The sequence below is a fragment of the Oncorhynchus nerka genome, linkage group LG14, assembly GCF_034236695.1.
Source record: "Oncorhynchus nerka isolate Pitt River linkage group LG14, Oner_Uvic_2.0, whole genome shotgun sequence".
In the NCBI taxonomy this organism is placed as follows: domain Eukaryota; kingdom Metazoa; phylum Chordata; class Actinopteri; order Salmoniformes; family Salmonidae; genus Oncorhynchus; species Oncorhynchus nerka.
In genome coordinates this window covers 36,210,866-36,234,641 of record NC_088409.1, presented here as the reverse complement: position 1 = coordinate 36,234,641, position 23,776 = coordinate 36,210,866, and the positions used below count along the sequence as shown (strand labels likewise).

General features: G+C 44.6%; 1 protein-coding gene across 2 annotated transcripts; it reads right to left on the bottom strand.

The window, feature by feature from the left end:
* Nucleotides 1–742: 742 nt before the first annotated feature.
* LOC115142193 (uncharacterized) lies at nucleotides 743–23,635 on the bottom strand. 2 transcript variants are annotated; one of them, XM_065028028.1, is made up of 11 exons: nucleotides 23,487–23,635; nucleotides 15,645–15,710; nucleotides 14,695–14,715; nucleotides 14,306–14,584; nucleotides 10,726–10,846; nucleotides 10,258–10,433; nucleotides 8,618–8,757; nucleotides 7,983–8,130; nucleotides 7,347–7,528; nucleotides 7,159–7,248; nucleotides 743–6,997 (listed from the first exon to the last, which is right to left on the bottom strand). In XM_065028028.1, the coding sequence occupies exons 2-11, from the start codon at nucleotides 15,694–15,696 to the stop codon at nucleotides 6,104–6,106; spliced, it is 2,103 nt and encodes a 700-aa protein (XP_064884100.1). In that variant the 5' UTR covers nucleotides 15,697–15,710; nucleotides 23,487–23,635; the 3' UTR covers nucleotides 743–6,103. The 2 variants fall into 2 exon arrangements, with proteins under 2 accessions (XP_064884100.1, XP_064884099.1); XM_065028027.1 differs by lacking the exon at nucleotides 23,487–23,635 and adding an exon at nucleotides 23,253–23,363.
* Nucleotides 23,636–23,776: the final 141 nt, after the last annotated feature.

Below are 23,776 nucleotides of genomic sequence, written 5' to 3'. Positions count from 1 at the left end.
AACAAGTGTCAGTATCCTAATGGGGGTAGATACCCAGGGGCTTCAGGACTTAACAGGAGGGGTTAACTGCACAATGATGTTACCTTTGGCCCATCTATAAATACTGTGGTCATGCATCCACAGCTGTGACACTGCCTGCAGTCCAAATGTCACCCTATTCTCTATATAGTCGACTACTTCTGACCAGGGCCCATGGGCCCTAGTAAAAAGTAGTGCACTTATGTAGGGAATAAGGTGCCATTTGGGACGTACCTATTGTGGCATGGGTATGGGAGCAATGTAGAGGGGAGTGGGAGGAGGGGGGGGGACACAGGGTGACACTGGAGAGTGTGACACTGTGGGAGAACAACTATGTGTGACATTGAGTGAGATGACTGACGTGGAGGTGGGCAGCAAGACAGCGTGGTGGGTGGGTGTGGCCAGGGAGGACGTCCACAGGGGGGAGACTCCAACGGGACCAGTAACGGTCTCTGGACTATCCCTGAAGGGAGAGGCCATCTTGGCCTGTACACCATTACATTTACAGAGACCAAGGCTTCCTCAGTGAGCGCGGCCATTAGTATGATATCTTACACTATGCACGGTGTGCGAGATAGACAGCTAGGAGAAAAGTGCTCCATGAAATGAGATCGTAAAATCTAAGTGCACACACGTTATGGCCTACCTACCTACCCGAATAACATTAGGACAAATTCAAAGCTTTGGAAAAGTACAGAATCAATGACAAGGAAAGGACACTAGATATTTTTCTCATAATCTTTTGTTTATTCTTCGTATATTTTTTTTAGACATGAAATAAAGAAAATAACACCTTTCCTTTACAAAACGCCTGTGTGTCGTGTTGTGAAAAAAGGGAGGAGGGAGATCAACAGACTACAGAGCGCTACACACTCCATCACAGCAGAAGGAGTAAACAGACAGAATCAGAATCAGGGCAGAGAGAGATCACTCACATAGTGCAAGGAACGCCAATGAGAACACTGGAGTGAATTTGAAGGGGGGGGGGGTCTGTCCCAGCCAGGGGGGGAATTGAACCCACAACCTTCTGGTCCCAAGACCCAGACACTAACCAACCATTCCAAATAGAGTTGACTCACTAGGAGGTGGGTTTGTTACATTACCCCCTCTTTTGCAAAGCGCTATAATACAGTAGTGGTATAAAACATGTCAAATTCATCCACATGCACATCTCAGTTCCACTTCAGGAGGGCTAGATCTCAAATACTGTTTGAGGCTTTGGCATCCATTTTGAATTCAACCTGCTGTTTACATACAAATAGTGCCACTGAATTCCCAAGTTGTACAACAGTTACTGTCTCACCAAGTTACACTTCAATATGTTATTCATCTCATGCTAATGCACATTCAAATAAACCCTGATAACCAAATACCAAGCAACTAGGTAATTTATCACTCTTCCAATCATCACTGAGTGTCGAAGTGCATTATATTAAACACTTCCTGTCCTGACTACAATTTTCTGTATCTCCTGACTGTGTTGTGTCTCTATATACAGTACAGTAGACCTATAAGGTAGTCAGGTCTGCACATAGTACTTTACCTCTGTTTAGTCTGAGACCTACATCATATAAACCAAACGGTGCCTCTTGAGTGTATTTATAGAATATAGGCTGACTAGCCATTGAATATTTGATTTCATATTTGAGGCACTAAATCAAAGATGAGAGTCATCCTGTGTAGAGCACCTCAGAGGTGCAGGTTTGTGTGATGTTAACCACATACTGAGTCTGGACAAACACAGAGAGTTTTCTAAACAAATGTTAGATGATAAGCAGATCATTGAGGACAATCATTTCTAAGCAAGGATATGTGAAGTCATACAGCTGAAATTGTGATTTTCTTTTCTCATTGCACACACATAGGCTAGAGGCTTATACCTAGACACAGATACAAAATGATGTGTCACACGCACACAACACGGGCACGCACAACACACTCACTCAGGTACGATCACACACGCACAACACACTCACTCAGGTACGATCACACACGCACAACACACTCACTCAGGTACGATCACACACGCACAACACACTCACTCAGGTACGATCACACACGCACAACACACTCACTCAGGTACGATCACACACGCACAACACACTCACTCAGGTACGATCACACACGCACAACACACTCACTCAGGTACGATCACACACGCACAACACACTCACTCAGGTACGATCACACACGCACAACACACTCACTCAGGTACGATCACACACGCACAACGCACTCACTCAGGTACGATCACACACGCACAACGCACTCACTCAGGTACGATCACACACGCACAACGCACTCACTCAGGTACGATCACACACGCACAACACACTCACTCAGGTACGATCACACACGCACAACGCACTCACTCAGGTACGATCACACACGCACAACGCACTCACTCAGGTACGATCACACACGCACAACACACTCACTCAGGTACGATCACACACGCACAACGCACTCACTCAGGTACGATCACACACGCACACACACATTAGGATGGAGATAACACTATAACTGATCAATCCTCCACACACACACACACACAGACACACACACACACACACACACACACGTTAGGATGAAGATAACACTATGACTGATCAATCCTCCACACACACACACACACACACACACACACACACACACACACACACACACACACACACACACACACACACACACACACACACACACACACACACACACGTTAGGATGAAGATAACACTATGACTGATCAATCCTCCACACACACACACACACACACACAGACAGCTTTTATAAAAGCAGAAAAATATGAATAATAATAATACTGTCTTTGAGGAGATCATGTGGACATGCTGCAATTAAACGTCTTTATCTTTAAAGTGACATAGATCATTCTGTATTTTTTTATATATATATATATAAGTTATGTAAGGGTGTTATACTGTGAATGTTATCATCATAGGGTTGAAATAGTACTAATAAAAGTTAATCCAATCAAAATATCTTAGAGATCTATTCGAAGATCTGTGATGCGAAAAATATGCACTTATTCAGTTGTGTTTACCATTTTCAGTTGTTCAAGTTAGTATTTTATAAGTTAGTGAAGATTAGTGTGTGTGTACAGTATATTCAATAATCAGCATGTAGGCTTTGCACAGGTGAGAAATTAGATTAGCTTTTTTATATCATCAAGTATAATACAACGACCATTCTATACACTAAACACATTCAACCTTTGAGAGGAGACGTTTAAAACCTTACACATGCAATATTTACAATGCTGAACCTCGTCAGCAGGGTCATAAGGGAGTGTTTGTGTGTGTGTTTGTGTTTGTGTGTGTGTGTGTGTGTGTGTGTGTGTGTGTGTGTGTGTGTGTGTGTGTGTGTGTGTGTGTGTGTGTGTGTGTGTGTGTGTGTGTGTGTGTGCAGAAACAGCTAAACACTGCTTTTAGTATTGCCTAAATGGGTGTTATGGCTCCACACAACAGAGCTTGACGAGCAATGCGATCGAGATCGAGATTGAGATCGTGATTGAGATTGGGGCCAAATCTCTTCAGTGGTATAATTTTACATAATCATTGACCTTTTATCACTTACATCAGTTGATTGACAATATAGCAAAGAATTTAGGCACCTCAAACACTAAAGTATTCATACTGTATTCATCATGATTCATATACTGTACTAATCATAACATCTATATCACTATCTTACCATATGGCTTTTAACTTTCATTTTATTCTCATATTCATTTTAGCATTAAAAAATGTCTTAGAATTGTGGAAGTGTTTAGAAAGAGAAAGGCCATCGTTTGAAGTTGAATGTACTTTCTATGTGTTCCAACAACTGATTGATGTGTTGGTTAACTTAAAACGGCTCCTATTTGTGCTTCTCTTAAATATCCTAAATGCTTTTAGATGTAGTCCACTGAACTCAATGTACCATTCATGGTGTCTGTCACGACGGTCAGTTAAAACACTGAGGTAGAGATGTCTTTTGTTAAGCAAAATGTATCTGCACACCTCCTCTTGTAACACATAGCGGCTACAGGAGTTTTAACCACCAGCGAAGTCTTATTGCACTGTAAATCTAGGCTAGAGCAACATAGCTTCAAGCAACTAAAGACAGATGGCGTCATGGCACAGTCCTGGAGATGGTGGTACAGTGAGTTAATAGTTAGTGAAGTTCTCGCAGGACCTTTTTAGGGCAGTCAGAGAGACCAATGGCAATAGGGTAGGCTATTAGAACACATCAACCCATGCCTTGACATCATATCCAGTGCTGTGGATGGATGCTAGTGGGTTCATTTGTGAAGTGTCTGTTTTAGGCTGGAGCAAATAACCAGAACTACATGTCTACTGTACTGTGAGATCACCATACTAGGCAACAGAGTCGTGGAACACATCTACAGTTGGCCTCCAGTATGTAGTTCATAGACGACTGTAATGCATGTAGATGTGTGTAGGCAAGGAATAGTCTGACATGGGTCTGTTCTATTATCTCAGGGAAGACTATACTTTCATACTGTACTTTTATAAGTCATCATGGGGTATAAAGGCTGACCCATAATCTATAAATGAGAAGTCAAGAGGGCAGGACCTACAGTAAAACTACATCTATCAGCCAGATGAAACCATGCCATAATACTGTACTTCACCACCTGCTGCAAGCAAGAGAGGAAGGAAAAGAGGGAGTACAGAAGGAAGGAAGGACAGAAGGAAGGACAGAAGTGAACATAGAAGAGGGAGGATTCCTTTTTTAAATGTTAGGACTAAGCCAATGACATCACTCACCAGACCCCTCCTCTTCTCCCTCTCCCACTCTCATAGTTGTAGTCAGCAGAATAACAATCAGCACTACATTTCCCAAGATTCACTGGGGATTGCTTAAAGTGCTGAGGTGTGTCCTTGGGGTCTTCAGGTCCTGGGGTGAGGTCAAGGATCAAAACAAGCTCTTTCTCTTTGATTAATCTGATTCTAGAGATCCACTGGGACAGTCAGAGTTGGTCAACACCTTATAACCAATACAGCCTCTCAAGTAGTTGGGAGCACAATCACATGAGACATCCATTTTAAATAAAAGTTAGACTTAGTTTAGCAGAAGGTATTGATGTTAGAGTTCAGCATTCAGGTATTAGTGTTGCTGGGATAATGCCATGCTCCTTTGTATCAGAATGTTTCATCATTCAAGCTTTCTAGATGTTTCTATAGGACGGCAGAGGACCAGCAGGAAAATTCCAGATTCTCGGATTCCCAGGTTTCAGGAAAACGTATAGAGAATGTCACAAGGAGATTGAAGGAATCCAGTCCAGTTTGATAGAAAGTAGATTCTAATTCATCCAGTTTGACGAGAATGTTATGTCATAGTCACTTTTATAAGTCCTTGGGGGGGATAAATCATGGCATTGGTTTCATCATATGAGATTTAAAAAATGTCCGTTGCAAATTTACGAGCTGTTCGTGCTTTCGTTTTGGTCTGTTTTTTCACATGCTGAGATTAGAGCAGGCATCATCAAAGGTTTTATCATTCCACAAATGGAGTAGGTGGTCATAGATGTAGTTGAATTAGATTGAGTCATATTCACTTGCCATTCTAAAGTTCCTATATCTTTGTAAAAGGGTGTGGAACCATTCTGCACACCTCAAAATAAAACATATCTAAAGTAGCTAGGTTTAACATTTTACTTGTAAACTCTGCAACTGATTTTGTTGGCAGACCGGCAGTCATGCTCTAGTTTACACACTAAAAAAAGAGTATGCAGCATAGAAATGTAAAAAATAAACAACAACAGCTAAAACGTCTGACAAAATGGACTCGCTTGCTTATATTTCCTATCTTGTGAAAAGTATCTGTGAATTGAAAAAAGTATCTCAAAGATAATGTTAGTGTTAGGTACAGGTGAGTTAGCTATCATAACAAACTACAGCATGTTTGAGCATTAGAAGTGTTAAATCTAAGTCCCAGCCTCGATAGTAGCAGTGATTTCTTCCTTATTTGGTAAGGGGGGTGTTCGATTGTCTGTCTACAGTGGTGGAGGAGAATAGGATAATGGATCTGTGGGGTTTCCCTTGGAGGAGTGCAGGGACTGTTCTCAGGTTGCGGTGGTGGCGTTGTTTTCCTCAGCTGGGGCGTCCATTTTGGCCTCAAGGGCTGGACTACTTGGGGCGGTCACCTCCACCTCAGGGGTTTTAGGCGGGGTTGCCTTGGCGACAGGACTTTCGATCAGACCCACTGGGGCCAGAGCAGTGTTAGGTTTGGATTCAGGTGCTGGTGGTTCGGGTGTGCCATTGGTGGTCGGAGCAGGTTCAGGGCTCAGCATTGGGGTTGGGATCGGAGTCTGGATTGGTGTCACAGGCTTTTGGGATTCCGGGGTTGGTGTCACTGGCTTGGGGAGTTCGGGGGCTGGTGTCACCAGCTTGGCGGGTTCGGGGGTTGATGGTTGGGGTGCAGTTGGTTTGGAGACAGGGGTCAGGGGTGGTGTTGGCTTAGGGGACACCGGGCTTGGAGACACAGCAATAGGTGTTTTGGCTGGTTCAGGTGTTTTCAATTCAGGTGTTTTCGGATCAGGAGTTTTCAAATCAGGAGTTTTGGTTGGTTCAGGTGTTTTCAATTCAGGTATTTTCGGTTCAGGAGTTTTGGCTGGTTCAGGTGTTTTGGCAATGGGGCTTGGAGCCTGCTTGGAGACCGGGCTTGGGATTGGGCTGAGTTTGGTCTCAACGGGTTTGGTTATGGTCAACTTTGGTTCAGGAGCTGGTTCAGGGATTTTGTTGATTTTGGTAACCGGGCTAGGTTTGGTAACCGGGGGTGGGCTTGGCTTGGTTTCTGGGACGAAGGCAACACTCTCAGTCTCAGCCTCTGATTCTGGAATCTGGTCGGGGACGTCAGTGTCAGTGTCCAATGGCAGGCCAGTGGTGTTAAACTCCACCCCTGAGTCACTGGTCTCCAGGTTACCACATGCCACCTCCTTGGATGACACCTCCAGACCCTGTAGTCAACACACAGAGGTCAGAGGGTCGAGGTCAGGGTGAAGACAGGAGAGAAGGTGAGGAAGAGCAAGGAGATATTAACAGCTATTTTGACAGTATTCCCCTTCCGTTGTTATCATTAATTCCCTCGACAGAAAACCACTGCTTCACTAATACTTACTTTAATGTCCACCTCAGTGCTCTGAGACTTCTCTGTGATGTCGATGGACTGGGCTATAGACTCCTCAAACTGAGTAATGTTCTTCACCACCTGGAAACCACACATACATATCAAGTGCTGAGCATCATATAGGGAACAGGGTGCCATTTGAGACATCACCAGTGTCTGTGTCTGTGTCTGTGTGGTACCTGTCTGAAGGCATCTCCCTCGTCCTCCTTGCCTGCGTTTTGGGCAATCTTCTCGATGGCTCGGGCCTTGGCTGCCCTCTTCTTCTGCTTGACCAGGCAGGACAGCAGACACACCAACAGCAGGAGGACCAGGAAGCCCACCAGTGCTATGATTGCCACGTAGAGGGACGGCAGCTTGTAGGCTGGAGAGAGGGGAGGGGAAGGGAGAGTAGGCAGAAGGGAGAAAGAGGGGAGGGAGAGAATATAGAGGGGGAGTGTGGTGAAGGGGAGATAGGGGAGAGACAGAGGAGGTGAGAGATACACAGAGAAGAGAGAGAGATAAAGGGAAAGGAGATAGAGGCGGGAGAGAGGAGAGGGGGTGAGGAGGAGAAAGAGGTGAAGGGAGGAAAGGAGAGATAATGTTATAAATTATTCCTTGGTATCAGTACATCATTGACATTCCAACCCCTGACCCTCCCATCTCCTCACCCTCCAAAGCCTGATAGACGTAAGACACCCGATTGGTTTCCAGTTGGTCGATGACCCTGAGCTGGCCAACTCCACCCATCCATCCCCCTCTCCATCTCCTTCATCCTCCCATCCCTCTCTCCTCCTCTCCTCTGTTCGCCTCTCCTCCCTTCATCCCCCTCTCCTCACCCTCCACTTCCAGGTAGACGTTGGACACAGGAAACCCCAGTATGTCCGTGACCTTGAACTGTCCGACGTCGCTGGCCTTGACCTGGTCCAGGATGACCACAGACGGATCCAGAGAGATCCGCCCCACCAGATCCAGGTCTGCTGGCACCTAACATCAACCAAGAGCCATGGTCGGTTCAAAAGTTCAATCACTTTACTTCAACATTGTAAGACAACTTTTATTATTGGCAAATAAAAGTAAATCACTTGGATATAAATGTTTGGTAACACTTTACTTCAAGCCAACAGGTATAATGCATTATAAGACTTTTTTTTTTTTTTTACCTTTATTTTACTAGGCAAGTCAGTTAAAAACAAATTCTTATTTTCAATGACGGCCTAGGAACAGTGGGTTAACTGCCTGTTCAGGGGCAGAACGACAGATTTGTACCTTGTCAGCTCGGGGATTTGAACTTGCAACCTTTCAATTACTAGTCCAACACTCTAACCACTAGGCTACCCTGCCGCACTAGGCTACCCTGCCGCCTTCTCATAAGCACATATAAGTGATAATGTATTATTACCATCCCACAGTGCGCTATAGGGAGTAGGATTAGGGTAGTATTTGAGTGATTTTAAATCAGCCGTTCCAGTACCGTTAACTCTCCCCCGTCCAGGATCTGTCTGGTTTTTAAGTCGTAGTCGGGCGTGTAGAACAGACGCACCATGGAGGCATTCAGAATCAGGTTGATCTTCAGGGTGCCAGCGTACGGCAGCTTCACAAAGTTCTGGTGTTCTGGGAGACAGAGGGACAGAGACAGAGGGGGAGAGAGACAGAGACAGAGACAGAGGGAGACAGAGACAGGGACAGAGAGAGAGACAGAGGGAGAGAGAGACAGAGACAGAGAGAGAGACAGAGGGAGAGAGAGAGAGACAGAGACAGAGACAGAGAGAGAGACAGAGGGACAGAGAGAGAGACAGAGACAGAGGGACAGAGACAGAGGGACAGAGACAGAGACAGAGGGAGAGAGAGAGAGAGACAGAGGGAGAGACAGAGAGAGAGAGACAGAGAGAGAGAGAGACAGAGGGAGAGAGAGACAGAGGGAGAGAGAGACAGAGGGAGAGAGAGACAGAGACAGAGAGAGAGACAGAGGGAGAGAGAGACAGAGGGATAGAGAGACAGAGACAGAGAGAGAGACAGAGGGAGAGAGAGACAGAGGGAGAGAGAGACAGAGGGAGAGAGAGACAGAGACAGAGAGAGAGACAGAGGGAGAGACAGAGGGACAGAGAGAGAGACAGATACAGAGACAGAGGGACAGAGACAGAGGGACAGAGACAGAGGGAGAGAGAGACAGAAGGGGAGAGAGAGAGAGAGAGAGACAGAGACAGAGAGAGAGACAGAGGGACAGAGAGAGAGACAGATACAGAGACAGAGACAGAGAGAGAGACAGAGGGACAGAGAGAGAGACAGATACAGAGACAGAGACAGAGGGACAGAGACAGAGACAGAGGGAGAGAGAGACAGAAGGGGAGAGAGAGATAGAGATAAGAAGAGAGACAGAGACAGAGAGAGAAACAGAGGGACAGAGAGAGAGACAGATACAGAGACAGAGACAGAGGGACAGAGACAGAGACAGAGGGAGAGAGAGACAGAAGGGGAGAGGGAGAGATAGAGAGAAGAAGAGAGACAGAGACAGAGAGAGAAACAGAGAGACAGAGAGAGAGACAGATACAGAGACAGAGACAGAGGGACAGAGACAGAGACAGAGACAGAGGGACAGAGACAGAGGGAGAGAGAGACAGAAGGGGAGAGAGAGAGAGAAGAAGAGAGAGGGGGGGAAAGCGAGAGGGGGCATTTAACAAACAAAACATTTTAGAACACAATACGCAAAATAGATAACTCACTTCAGAAAATCACATCCATTTAAATCTGCAATTCTTAATGGTGAAACTGCCACGTCTGTTCGCAATATTACAACAAAGAAGAAGTTACTGCAAAAAAACACTGTTTTTTCCCCTCTGACATTATTGCACGTACGATAGAAGGGCAGAATATGTACTGCAAATGTTTTACCAGGTTGTGCGGCTCTCCTCACCTCTGCTTCGCCAAACAAAACAAATACAATAACAACAGCGCTGGGGAGGACAATGGCACTGATCCCCTACTGCGGATTCCATCTTTAAACCCACTGATGACTAACATTACAGCGAACTTGCAGCAGGTTGGAAAAAAAGATAGAAAAGCCAAGGTCAAGGTTGGCCACAGAAGGTAGAGGGAGGATGAAAACAAATGTACCTTTGACATTTAGGCAGACCTTCCTCATGATCTTCAGGTTCGTGTCTCTGACGGTGTAGCTTCCCTCATCGGCGCCTGTCACGGCGTTGAGGGTGACCCGGTGCTCGTTGACACTCAGGCGCCCCTGGTACCCGTCTCTGGAGAGCACTCCTCGGGTCATCAGCACCAGGGGCGGCCTGGAGGGTTAATGGAGAACCATGATAGAACTTGCTATCAAAACAGTCATGATATTGATCAGAATAACAGAATGATATAATGTAATGATAATTAACGATAATTATCATATTGATAATGTTATCGTGATAACCATGCTACTATCATGACAGCCACAATAGTATCACAATATCACGATTCCGTGATATTATCGCAATAACCACAACATCGTGATAATCAATGTTGGTGGGAGACAGTAAATCCTCCTTTGCGGAAAGCAGAGAAGTTTACATTTTGACAGAGAAACAACTGTACCTGGAGGTCAGGTTGGCCTCCACAGCACTGGGCCTATACTCCAGGGTGATGGGAGCCTCCAACCCCACCAGCTGGATGTGGTAGTTCTCCCCATACTTAATGTTCTGCTCGTTGGAACAGTCTAAAAGACAGAGAAAGGGGTGGGAGAGGCAGGGACAGTTAGATACAGAGAGCAAGAGAAGGAAATGAAGGTATAAAAGGGGAGGACAAGAGATCAGGAAACAGAGAGAGAAAAACAGAAAGGGAAGACAAAAGAATGAGAGAGAACCATGTGAGGAAAACAGAAGAGAATGACAGAGAGGAGAAGAACAAGAGAGAGAAAAGGAGGATAAAGACAGAAGAAAAACAGCAGGGATGGACGGATGGGAGGGATGAACGGACGGATGGGAGGGATGAACGGACGGATGGGGTGGTTAAATAGCTGCATAATTACTGCCTGGTGTATGCAACATGCTGTTAACAACACACACCTCCTCTCCACACACTGTTAACTCCATATGACGCTGTCAAGGCTCCACACAGCTAGCCAGCTCCACACAGTTAACTGCATCATTTGATATCAGACAACTGCATCAACTGATATAGCATTCTGATGCACGACTGCAAAGTCAATGACGTGACATAAAACCATCAGTTGTTGCGTGCAGTGTGACTGCAATATAGACAGCCTGGAACGCCAATCCATACAGATGTCATGACCTGGCCTGGGAGTAGGTTTATGACAGTCATAAATACCTCTTCCCCCCTTTTTCCTCTCTCTACCCTACTGATGTAACATAGAGATTCTGGGAACATCAGAAGGTGGGGGAAATTAACTATATTCTGGTAATCCGACCAATTGAACATATGCAGTGGTACTTAATGAATAATGATGTCAGTTCGGTTGTCATCTGAGAAATTCTCATCAATGATAAGATGACATAAACTCTACAGTGGAAAGTCTACACATCAGAGTTATCGGATTCACATGGAATTGTTGTTCAATTTAAATGTTTGAATATGAAATTATTCTACTCTGGAAGGGATGAAATGTGATTTTAGCTTCTAAAATGTGAGATTTGGGTTTTCATAAGGTAGGGCTCTGCTCAATCAGTGGCCCGCCTCTGTGAAGGGACATGGGCTATAAAACTTTTTAAACACGCCTTTTCTCCCTCCTATATTAAGCCTTGACGACAATATAACCTCCTGTTCCGAGGATGTGACGACGGTCCAATGGTTCAGATAATAACTACAGAACGAAGCCAACATCAGCGTGAGCTTTGGTTGCGAATGGTATGAACTTTGAACTCTTATTCATTACAGAAGTGATACCTCCTAGCCGTTGAGTTAGCAACAGCAGCTGCAAATGCAGATTAGGAAGGAACAGACAGAGTATCAGAGTATCTACCACACAACGACGTTACTACAACGTATCCAATTTACCAGCAGAGACATTCTTCAAAGGACAAAGGACTCGGTTGGGCAACACGGCCTTCCATCTACCACCAACCTACCGAAGCGCAGCTCAGAGTAAATATTTATTGCGTTTTCCTTTTCCAAACTGGCGGTAATTTAGAATGCATAAGATACTGTATTTACGATAGCACAGCTTCACCCTTTGTTCTTCAGTCTTCCCACTCTTTCACTCAAACCCAGCCCTTTTCTTTTGTGTAACAAGCTGTCATATCTGTTCCGCCCGCCAGGGACGTTTTCCTTTATGACATCATTTGTAATCAAGTTATGAATTAATTATGTGTATGTGTAATTCTGTGTGATTAGTTAGGTATTTAGTAAATAAATAATTAAACCCAATTTTGTATTGCTGATTCAACTTGTTAGCCAGGGTTTGTGCAGATAACCAATCATTTACAACTTTCAGATGAGACTGAATTAAGATGACGATTAATATTGACTGCTATTGATGTAAAATATTACTAGGTCTTTAAGAGTTTGTTTGGAAGATAACAGCTCTATAAATATTCTTTCATGGTGCCCCGACTCTCTAGTTAATTACATTTACATGATTAGCTCAATCAGGTAATATTAATTACGGAGAAATTATTTTATAGAATAGAATGTCATATCACTTAATCCGGCACAGCCAAAGACACGACACAGAGCAAAGCTCAGTCTTCTCAGCATCACCGAGTCATCATTCCTCTCTGACTGTGTCTATCTGTGTCCCCTCATTTAAGAACAAATCCTTATTTACAATGACGGCTTACCCCGGCCAAACCCGGACGACGCTGGGCCGCCCTATGGGACTTCAAATCACGGCCGGATGTGATGCAGCCTGGATTCAAACCAGGGACTGCTGTGACGACTCTTGCACTGAGATCCAGTGCCTTAGACCGCAACGCCACTTGGGAGCCCCTATATGGCCCTGGTCAAAAGTAGTGCACTGTATAGAGATTAGGGTGCCATTTGGGACACAAACTGGGTCTTCCTCATCCCATTACAGTCAGATACTTAGTGCTGTTCAGAACATTGCTGCTGCGCTAGCCAATAGGGATGTACTACACTAATACAGCAGTGCTCATGTGTAGCTGTAAAAGGCTTGGCCTGTTGACCGAACTGACAACATGATTAAATCACGAAATGAGCGGAAACAAGCTGTGTCTAGACTGAGACGGACAGATGATTTGAAGCGCACACAGACATGGTAGCAGGGCAGCATGAGTCAAGACTCCAAAACTCAATGTAAAACGCACAGTATGTCTGCATCCCAAATGGCACTAAATGACCTATTTAGTACTTTTAACCAGGGCCCATGGGGGTGCAAACTATGGTGTCTGACGATGAAGGTCTTCCAACCGTCCAACCTTCCTCCCAGAGAGCATCTTTCCTACTTCCAACCCTCCTCCCAGAGAGCATCTTTCCTACTTCCAACCTTCCTACCAGAGAGCATCTTTCCTACTTCCAACCCTCCTCCCAGAGAGCAACTTTCCTACTTCCAACCTTCCTACCAGAGAGCAACTTTCCTACTTCCAACCTTTCTACCAGAGAGCAACTTTTCTACTTCCAAACTTCCTCCCAGAGAGCAACTTTCCTTCTTCCATCCTTCCTCCCAGAGAGCAACTTTCCTTCTTCCAACCACCCTCCCAGAGACAACTTTCCTTCTTCCAACCCCCCTCCCAGAGACAACTTTCCTTCTTCCAACCACCCTCCCAGAGACAACTTTCCTTCTTCCAACCCCCCTCCCAGAGACAACTTTCCTTCTTCCAACCACCCTCCCAGAGACAACTTTCCTTCTTCCAACCCCCTCCCAGAGACAACTTTCCTTCTTCCAACCCCCTCCCAGAGACAACTTTCCTTCTTCCAACCACCCTCCCAGAGACAACTTTCCTTCTTCCAACCCCCTCCCAGAGACAACTTTCCTTCTTCCAACCACCCTCCCAGAGACAACTTTCCTTCTTCCAACCCCCTCCCAGAGACAACTTTCCTTCTTCCAACCCCCTCCCAGAGACAACTTTCCTTCTTCCAACCCCCTCCCAGAGACAACTTTCCTTCTTCCAACCCCCTCCCAGAGACAACCTTCCTTCTTCCAACCCCCTCCCAGAGATAACTTTCCTTCTTCCAACCCCCTCCTCGGACCCCATACCTCTGACGATGAGTGTGATGCGTCGGACCTCTTCCGGCTGTTCGTTGTTCTTCACCGAGTACGTCCCCTCGTCCCCCTCGCCCACGTTCGCTAGGATCAGGTGACTGAGCTGACTGTTGAGCTTGGCACGGTTACCGACCACGGACCCACCCCGCATCAGGACCACCTCAACCCCCGCCTTGGCATTACTGGGCTGGAACAAAACCTCTGCAGCCAGGGAGGGCAGCAGCAGATGGAAGTCCTCCCCAAAGAACATGGTCTTCTGGGAGTCTTCTTTACCTGGGAGGTGGTGGGAGGGTATGTTTAACATTTCCACAGAAATGCATCACAAAACTTAGTACTATATCATAACTAATGATGCATTGATAACAGATGGCAGGGATGCTTACCTTTCAAAGGGGCCGACAGAGCTACGGACAAAGAGAAAAGAGGTTGGTGATATTTCATATTTATGCATAGAAATGTAATTAATCAAATATGTTAGATATATGACCGATAACTATACACACACACACTGATCTGGACACACACACTACTCTGGACACACACACACTTATCTGGACACACACACATTGTTATGGACACACACACACTTATCTGGACACACACACTACTCTGGACACACACACTACTCTAGACATCACACACACACCACTCTGGACACACACACTACTCTAGACACACACACACTACTCTGGACACACACACTACTCTGGACACACACACTACTCTGGACACACACACACTTATCTGGACACACACACTGATCTGGACACACACACTACTCTGGACACACACCCTTATCTGGACACACACACTTATCTGGACACACACACTGATCTGGACACACACACTACTTTGGACACACACACTTATCTGGACACACACACTTATCTGAACACACACACTACTCTGGACACACACACTGATCTGGACACACACTACTCTGGACACACACACTAATCTGGACACACACACTTATCTGGACACACACACTTATCTGGACACACACACTTATCTGAACACACACACTACTCTGGACACACACACTGTTCTGGACACACACACACTGATCTGGACACACACACTACTCTGGACACACACACTGATCTGGACACACTACTCTGGACACACACACTGTTCTGGACACACACACACTGATCTGGACACACACACACTACTCTGGAATCACACACTACTCTGGAAACACACACTACTCTGGACACACACACTACTCTGGAAACACACACTACTCTGGACACACACACTACTCTGGACACACACACTGTTCTGAACACACACACTGTTCTGGACACACAGTACTCTGGACACGACGTACCTGAGCAGAGCAGCAAGCTCAGCACCACCACACTGACTGTCTTCATCTTCATCAGATCTCCTGGCTCTGGAAAGAAGGATGAAGGGAAGATAAGATAAAGGAAAGATAGAGTACAAACAAAAATGGTGTTTGATAAGTGGCACATTAGAAGAGAATGCCACTCCATTTCTCTCTGTCACCTTTACATCCTCTTCTCCTCCCTCAGTTGTTCTTTCTGTTTCTCCATCTGATTGTGTTTGTCTGGGTGTAGGTGAGGGAGGTGCTCCCTTAGCTAATTCATAGATAATGATAGAATGTTGTGGTGGTAACATCATCTCATGGTGACATCATCGCATGAAGTGGAGCCGAGAGGATGTCCTTTGGATCACTTAGCTTGTCTGACTTCACCAGAGGAGTGAATGCAGTGTGTGTGTGTGTGTGTGTGTGTGTTCCTCTGATATCTTTGAAAAAATACATCTTTCCCCCCTTCCATCATGAACACAATCCACCAAACCAGTAAATGGTTCCCAATTCAATTGTTGATTTACACTACCAAGCTGCAAGCAAGTGGGGCTTTAAGATTGAAATATACATGAACTTATTGCAACAACAACCTATTCTTGTAATGGTCATCGTCTGATGAGGAAGAATCGGGCCAAAGCGCAGCAAGTGTTCATGATTTTATTAAACTGAACACTAGAACAAAATAACAACGTTAATAACCGAAACAGTCCTGTCAGGTGCAGAACACTAAACAGAAAACCACTACCCACAAAACACAGGTGGGAAAAAGCTGCCTAAGTATGATTCTCAATCAGGGACAACGATAGACAGCTGCCTCTGATTGAGAACCACTCCCGGCCAAACACAAAGAAATAGAAAACATAGAAATAAAGAAACTAGAATGCCCACCCTAGTCACACCCTGGCCTAACCAAAATATGGCCAGGGCGTGACAATTCTTTTTCATAATCCCTACCCTTTAAAGGCACATTGGAGCTTGTTTGAGTTATTAAACTAGGGGTCTATTCAGTAGTGCTCACCGTAGCAAAATGTTTTGCAACAGAAAAGTTTTGCAAAGTTCAGGTTAGTCCTACCCGTTTTGGCCTGTTTGAGTCTGTTTGGTTCCTGGATAATCCACCCAAGGACGCCATAGGCTCCCACTGAATCCCAGACAGGGATTGGTATATTGATTAGGTGTCAGTGAACATGCCTGAACTAAAACAGCCTTCGAATAATGAATGGTAATTGGGACTGGGGGGGGGGTATCTGGGTAATTGCTTGGCTGAGTTTCAAACAGAGATCCACCCTTTCCTTCCTCAGGACCTTGAGAAGAGGGAAATGTGTTTGTGTACTTGTCTGTGTGCTCGCATGCGTGTGTGTGTGTGTGTGTGTGTGTGTGTGTGTGTGTGTGTGTGTGTGTGTGTGTGTGTGTGTGTGTGTGTGTGTGTGTGTGTGTGTGTGTGTGTGTGTGTGTGTGTGTGTGTGTGTGTGTGTGTGTCTCAAAATGTGCTGAGTCTGGGAGAATTCTGATGAATTAGAGCATTGAGAGCGTTATGATGATCTGAGCCTCTGGGTGAGGTGTGACTACAGATGAGAGACATCAAGGGAAGACCTAGTCAGGGCTTTTCTGTCCTGTCCTCTTCATTCATACCGACTAGAGGGTTTGACAGACAAGGGAATTTAAAACCTGAATATATAGATGATCTTAATTTCAGCCAGTTTTCTACAGCAGGAAAATAATCCTGCAGCAACATGAAATGTGAATTATTTTGTGGATTAAAATGAATGGACATTTTTGTAAGGGGTTGATACATTTTTTGAAAGTGAAAATTTCAAAGTGGAAATTACAAACTTCAGAATCCCTTTTAAACCTCAAATACACGACACATTTTAAATGTCCTGCATAGAAGGAAAGTTATCATGCAACAGGGTGATCAAATGAAGATCCTACATCTGTAGTGGTAGATTTACCTAGTTCCCCTGAGTGCAGGCCTGTAGCTGTATTTATTCACAGACCTGCGTTCAGGACGTAAGTTTTGCAGTGCTTTGCAACACCTTTTGGACAGCTGCTCTTTCCACTCTGTAGGGCATGCCATTGAGGTGCTGAGATTAAGCAGCAAAGCGTTCACCCTCCCAGCAACCATTCTGCCACAGGATGCTTAATCAGGAGTGCAAACACTGTAAGACACTGTGATCCTGAATGTTAGAGATGAAAGGAGATAGCAGGTCTGAACTGTTGGTTGTGTGTGTGTGTGTGTGTGTGTGTGTGTGTGTGTGTGTGTGTGTGTGTGTGTGTGTGTGTGTGTGTGTGTGTGTGTGTGTGTGTGTGTGTGTGTGCGTGCATGTGAAAGAGAGAGAGAGAGAGAGAGAGAGAGAGAGAGAGAGAGAGAGAGAGAGAGAGAGAGAGAGAGAGAGAGAATGTGTGTACAAAGCAGGAAGCATTAAGCCATCTGCATAGACCTGATCTGTTGGCAGGGGCAGAAAACCTGCTGCTCATTAGCATGTGATAATGTCATAATTCCACAACCACAATCTATCTCTCTCTGCTACAAGACACTCTTATCCAATCTTCTCCTCTCTCTGTTTCTCTCTCTCTCCCAGCCTCTTACACCCTACACTGGGCAGAGAGCCGAGCCACTATCATAGCCTGAAAGCACAGTCATTTGATTACATCTGAACCAAAAGACAGGACACAGCGGAGCCCCAGAGGAGAGGGTCCCTCAGACAACACCAGCATCAACCACACATCAGTTGTGACCCCTTGGTACAGCCATGTTCTGTCTGTATAGGTTGATTCTGCGTTGGGACATGACGTTGGGAACGTTGGGAACACCTTGCTGTGTTCTTATTACTGAAGAATTACATGGTAATAAGAACATGTCTTTTCTTAAAACTGCATTGTTGGTTAAGGGCATGTAAGTAAATATTTCACTGTAAGGTCTACCTACACCTGTTGTATTCAGCATTTCACTGTTGTATTTGGTGCATGTGACAAATCAAATTGGATTTGATTTGATGTTATATCATAATGTGTGAACACAGGCGTGTGAAACATGTTCATATCTTTGTGTTACTACAGCACATAAGGGGAATTATCTGCACTGTTGTTTATAGAGGACCTGTGAAGCACATAATCCAAGATCTTCTACTCCATTTAAGGAGAAAAAAATTGTTTTTCGAATCGTTTGGGGCCAGAAACCTTACAAAAAAAACACAAAAAATCACACGTGAAAGGAACATGTGATAAAACACGTGGTTTATGGACACGTGTGAACACAGGTATAAAGGAATCACGTGAAAGGAACGTGTGATAAAACACGTGGTTTATGGACACGTGTGAACACAGGTATAAAGGAATCACGTGAAAGGAACGTGTGATAAAACACGTGGTTTATGGACACGTGTGAACACAGGTATAAAGGAATCACGTGAAAGGAACGTGTGATAAAACACGTGGTTTATGGACACGTGTGAACACAGGTATAAAGGAATCACGTGAAAGGAACGTGTGATAAAACACGTGGTTTATGGACACGTGTGAACACAGGTATAAAGGAATCACGTGAAAGGAACGTGTGATAAAACACGTGGTTTATGGACACGTGTGAACACAGGTATAAAGGAATCACGTGAAAGGAACGTGTGATAAAACACGTGGTTTATGGACACGTGTGAACACAGGTATAAAGGAATCACGTGAAAGGAACGTGTGATAAAACACGTGGTTTATGGACACGTGTGAACACAGGTATAAAGGAATCACGTGAAAGGAACGTGTGATAAAACACGTGGTTTATGGACACGTGTGAACACAGGTATAAAGGAATCACGTGAAAGGAACGTGTGATAAAACACGTGGTTTATGGACACGTGTGAACACAGGTATAAAGGAATCACGTGAAAGGAACGTGTGATAAAACACGTGGTTTATGGACACGTGTGAACACAGGTATAAAGGAATCACGTGAAAGGAACGTGTGATAAAACACGTGGTTTATGGACACGTGTGAACACAGGTATAAAGGAATCACGTGAAAGGAACGTGTGATAAAACACGTGGTTTATGGACACGTGTGAACACAGGTATAAAGGAATCACGTGAAAGGAACGTGTGATAAAACACGTGGTTTATGGACACGTGTGAACACAGGTATAAAGGAATCACGTGAAAGGAACGTGTGATAAAACACGTGGTTTATGGACACGTGTGAACACAGGTATAAAGGAATCACGTGAAAGGAACGTGTGATAAAACACGTGGTTTATGGACACGTGTGAACACAGGTATAAAGGAATCACGTGAAAGGAACGTGATAAAACACGTGGTTTAGGAATCACATGAAAGGTGTCACATGTCAAATAAAAACATTCACATGAGTCAAACATGTAGTTTTCAAACACCTGTGACATTTCACATACATTTTTTACATGTTGACTAATCAAAACGCAGACATGCGAGTCAGGCGTGGTTTTAGGACAAATTTGACATGTTTTTCTGTAAAGGAAACAACACCCTGGTGCTCGCCTCACTGGGTTTACAGTGACACACACACACACACACACACACACACACACACACACAAAAACATGCCTCCTCTCCTTTGGGCTTTTAACCATGGGCTGCCGGACTTGACCATCTGCTATCCTTCACTCCCTCCCTCCCTCCCTCTTTTCCTCACTTCCTCTTTCTGTATCTCTCTCTCTCTTTCTGTCACCTATTCACCTAGACTTCTCTATCTGTCACTCTCTCTTCCTTCCTCAGTCCCTCTCTATCTGTCATGTATTTAAATCTCTTTTTACAGCCACCCTCTTTATTTTATTTTCCTGCCTCCCTCTTTCTCTCTGTTTCTTCCCACATCTCTTATCCTCTTTCCTTCCCTGCATCATCTTCTCATCGATCTTCCAATTTGTCCCTTTCTCTCTTTTTTTCTGTCTGCCTCAGCTGTTACTTTCTCTCCTCTCCTGCTTTCTGTCCTTCTATCTTTTCTCATTCTATTTTCTGTTCTGCCTCATGCCACTCTCTCTATCCCTCTCTTCTCTCTCTTTATTTCCCATTCTATTTCTGCTATGCCTCCCCTGTCCTTCCCTCTCTTTCTACTTTTCTCCCCTTCTCTCCCCCCCTCTCTTTCTCTTCCTCTCTCTCTCTTTCTCCTCTCATGCCCCCTTTCACCCTCTCCTCCTTCTTATCTTATATAATCTCAGCTCCAGCAGCATCCCACTCTGAACTCAAAGACTGTGTCTGTCTTCATCTGCGATGTGGGATTTGTCCCAAATGGCACCCTATTCACTATGTAGTCCACTACTTTTGACCAGGGTCCATACAGCTCTGATCAAAGGTAGGGCACCATATAGGGAATAGGGTGCCATTTGGGACACAAACTCTGAGTCTCTGGTCACTGAGAAGGGAGAGAGGAGGAGGTATAGACAGGCCTTTGTTGAGCTCCTTTAAAGAGGCGGAAAAGCCTTCAATGACTGCAGATGCATGAACCCTACAAAGATGTCTCTGTCTGTCCTTCATTCCTTCACCTTCACATCGTTTCCTTCATTCTCCTTGGCTTACATAACCCCAGCGATCGGTGAATCTATCCCCTAATACTTCTGTCACTGTAGTGAAGGCTAAGCATCCAGTCAGGCTGCAAGGAAATGCACACCCCAAACACACACTCATTATATACAATACAACACACACACACTTGTCCATAAATTCCGTAGGCACAAACACACATGACCAATATTCACTTCCTCTCTCCCCCTTTCCCTCCTCTCCTCCCTCATCAGAAAATACAATGTTAAATCATGAAGTGTCAGAAAAGAAAAAGGTATCACTGTGCCAACAGAACAGTACACAGGCTGAATGTTTACTTTAGGTGGTTTACTGGAGGTCATGGGTTTCTGGTTAGTTCAAATGACAATGGGTGCATCTCAATAGTCATAAGTTCCCCTCCTTGTCTCCTTTCCTTCATCTGCTCTGATGAGTGTAAAACTACTTGATAGGTGAAAGCAGATTCACAACAATACCCATCAACCATATTGCTTTTATCCATCCTGCGGCAAGGAGACAGATTAAAGAAAGGAGACAAGGGGAAGAAGCCACTTTAGACTGTAGAGATGCAGCCCTGGGCTGTCTGCCTGGAAGTGTTGTGTAAATCAAAATGGATGATGGATGAGGTCTCATATCACACAGACATAGACTGACTCTTCATTTATCCACCGCCTTCCCTTCTTTAAGTTTAAAATATGATCTCTATCTCTCTCTCTGTCTAGGTCCATGTCTCTATCTCACTCTATTTCTCTTTCTCCCCCTCTCTCTGTGTAGTTCTCTCTGTCTCTCTTTCTCTCAATCGCTCTCTGTCTTTCTCTCTCTCTGTATTTCTCTATCTCTCACTTTCTCTCTCCGTCAGTCTCTCTCTCTCTCTTATATATGAAAGGAGTGGACAAGTTTCCACCATATTGCATTCACCTGTCAGATCTTGTCAGATCAGAGGTCATGGGGGGGGGTGCTACAGTAAATGTCCTTATCCTCAACAATTGTCTTTCAAGTGAGGACATAGAAAGAGAACTCACAGATGAGATGTAGCTTCATCATTTCCTAATTGTGACAGTTGAAAATAGGCCATTACAGACACTAGCAATACATCAATCAGCATCACTTCCAGTTTACAGTCTTTCAATAAAAATATATATGTGCCAAATTAGAAAAAACAAATAGATGTGTAAGGTGTTTCTATCTTAACCAGAACATATTAAAATAATGGCCAACCAACAGTAACAAGACATGGGAATATTCCCACATCTTTTAATTAAAGCCTCTTTGTACAAGACAAACACGTGTTCATAAAATCCCAACAGATAAATCTCAGAGGATAAAAAGGCTTGAATAGTACTGTTGGCCAATGTAACATGCAGGCAGCGCAGACTCAGGCCACCATATGTCATCAACATATAAGCGGCGGGGGCGACACTGCACAGCACCGGAGTCAGCAGCGCGCCGGTACAGGCTGCAGGAGCACATCGTTCAATTTGTAATGGATGGATGCTTTAAAAATAAAGGATTCAGTATAGGCTAAACCATTTAATAATAAAAAATAGTCCTTCATATTAAGATATACTGATTAGAGACAGGATCCGTAGACCACTCATTTACATTGATTAGATGTGGATTATGCATGAATAATCTTCCAGGACCAAACTGAGTCATACAATTCATCTCTACATGAATTAACAGGTCCTGCGAATTAAGGCGACATATTGCATTCCATGATGGGAATATTCAAGGATATTTCAAATAACATAGCCTATTGCATATCCCTGTTAGGCTACATTGTTTCAGAGATTTTTTTCTTATCATAGGCTATGGCTCAAATTCTGAAGCAATGTCTTACATTAGGCTATAGGCTTAATCTAAATGGTCATAAATAGGGACAGGCATTGGACCGGCACGAGCCTATCCAACCTGTGTGGCCTAATGATTGCACACCTTGTGTGGCATTCTGTAGAGCAGACTGGGAAATTAGCATGTTAATGCATTATTGAATGCGTGTCCCATCATACCACCATCCCGATGATGCGCATAGTCTGTTGAATCGTTCCTCCCAATAAACGTGAAACCTAATCACAATTGTCTCACCTTTCATCTTCTCCGGAACAAGCACGCCCTGTTTTCATCAAATAAAGCTCTTATCGGATAATAATCGTCTATAACCTAACATCTCAATATGCAGGAAAGCCAACAGACACCCTCGCGAGCATCTCACCAAAAACTGCAGAATTTAACCCGTCACGCACCAGGCGGCGAATTTATTTGAAGAATCTCATCACATCCACCACACGTAAGAAATAATTATCCCCTTAGCTCACTCACCTTTAAATTCCCACTATCTCCTCCGTGTTGACAGAGTAGACAACGTTATAACGGGATCGCAGGAGGAGAAATATGTTGCCTAACCTATTGATGCATGTATTTCTCTCCCTTCTTGGCGTCACCCTCCCTCTCAACCTCGCCCCCCAAGAGCAGCACTTGACGACTGGGGCTGAACATTTGAAGATGCTCAGAATATGTCGATTTTTGCTCTCGGTCGGAGCCGCTCGACTATTCTCGGTAAACACCGGATTCGATTGCCCCAAGCAAAGCAACGATTGCTGGTTGTTTGT

What these genes read in the sequence shown, in the direction of transcription:
- LOC115142193 (XM_065028027.1), bottom strand. An exon ending in TCTGTCGGCCCCTTTGAAAG is followed by an intron (nt 14,585 to 14,694) that starts GTAAGCATCCCT and finishes ACCACCTCCCAG; the next exon opens with GTAAAGAAGACTCCCAGAAG. An exon ending in GCACTGAGGTGGACATTAAA is followed by an intron (nt 6,998 to 7,158) that starts GTAAGTATTAGT and finishes TGTTGACTACAG; the next exon opens with GGTCTGGAGGTGTCATCCAA.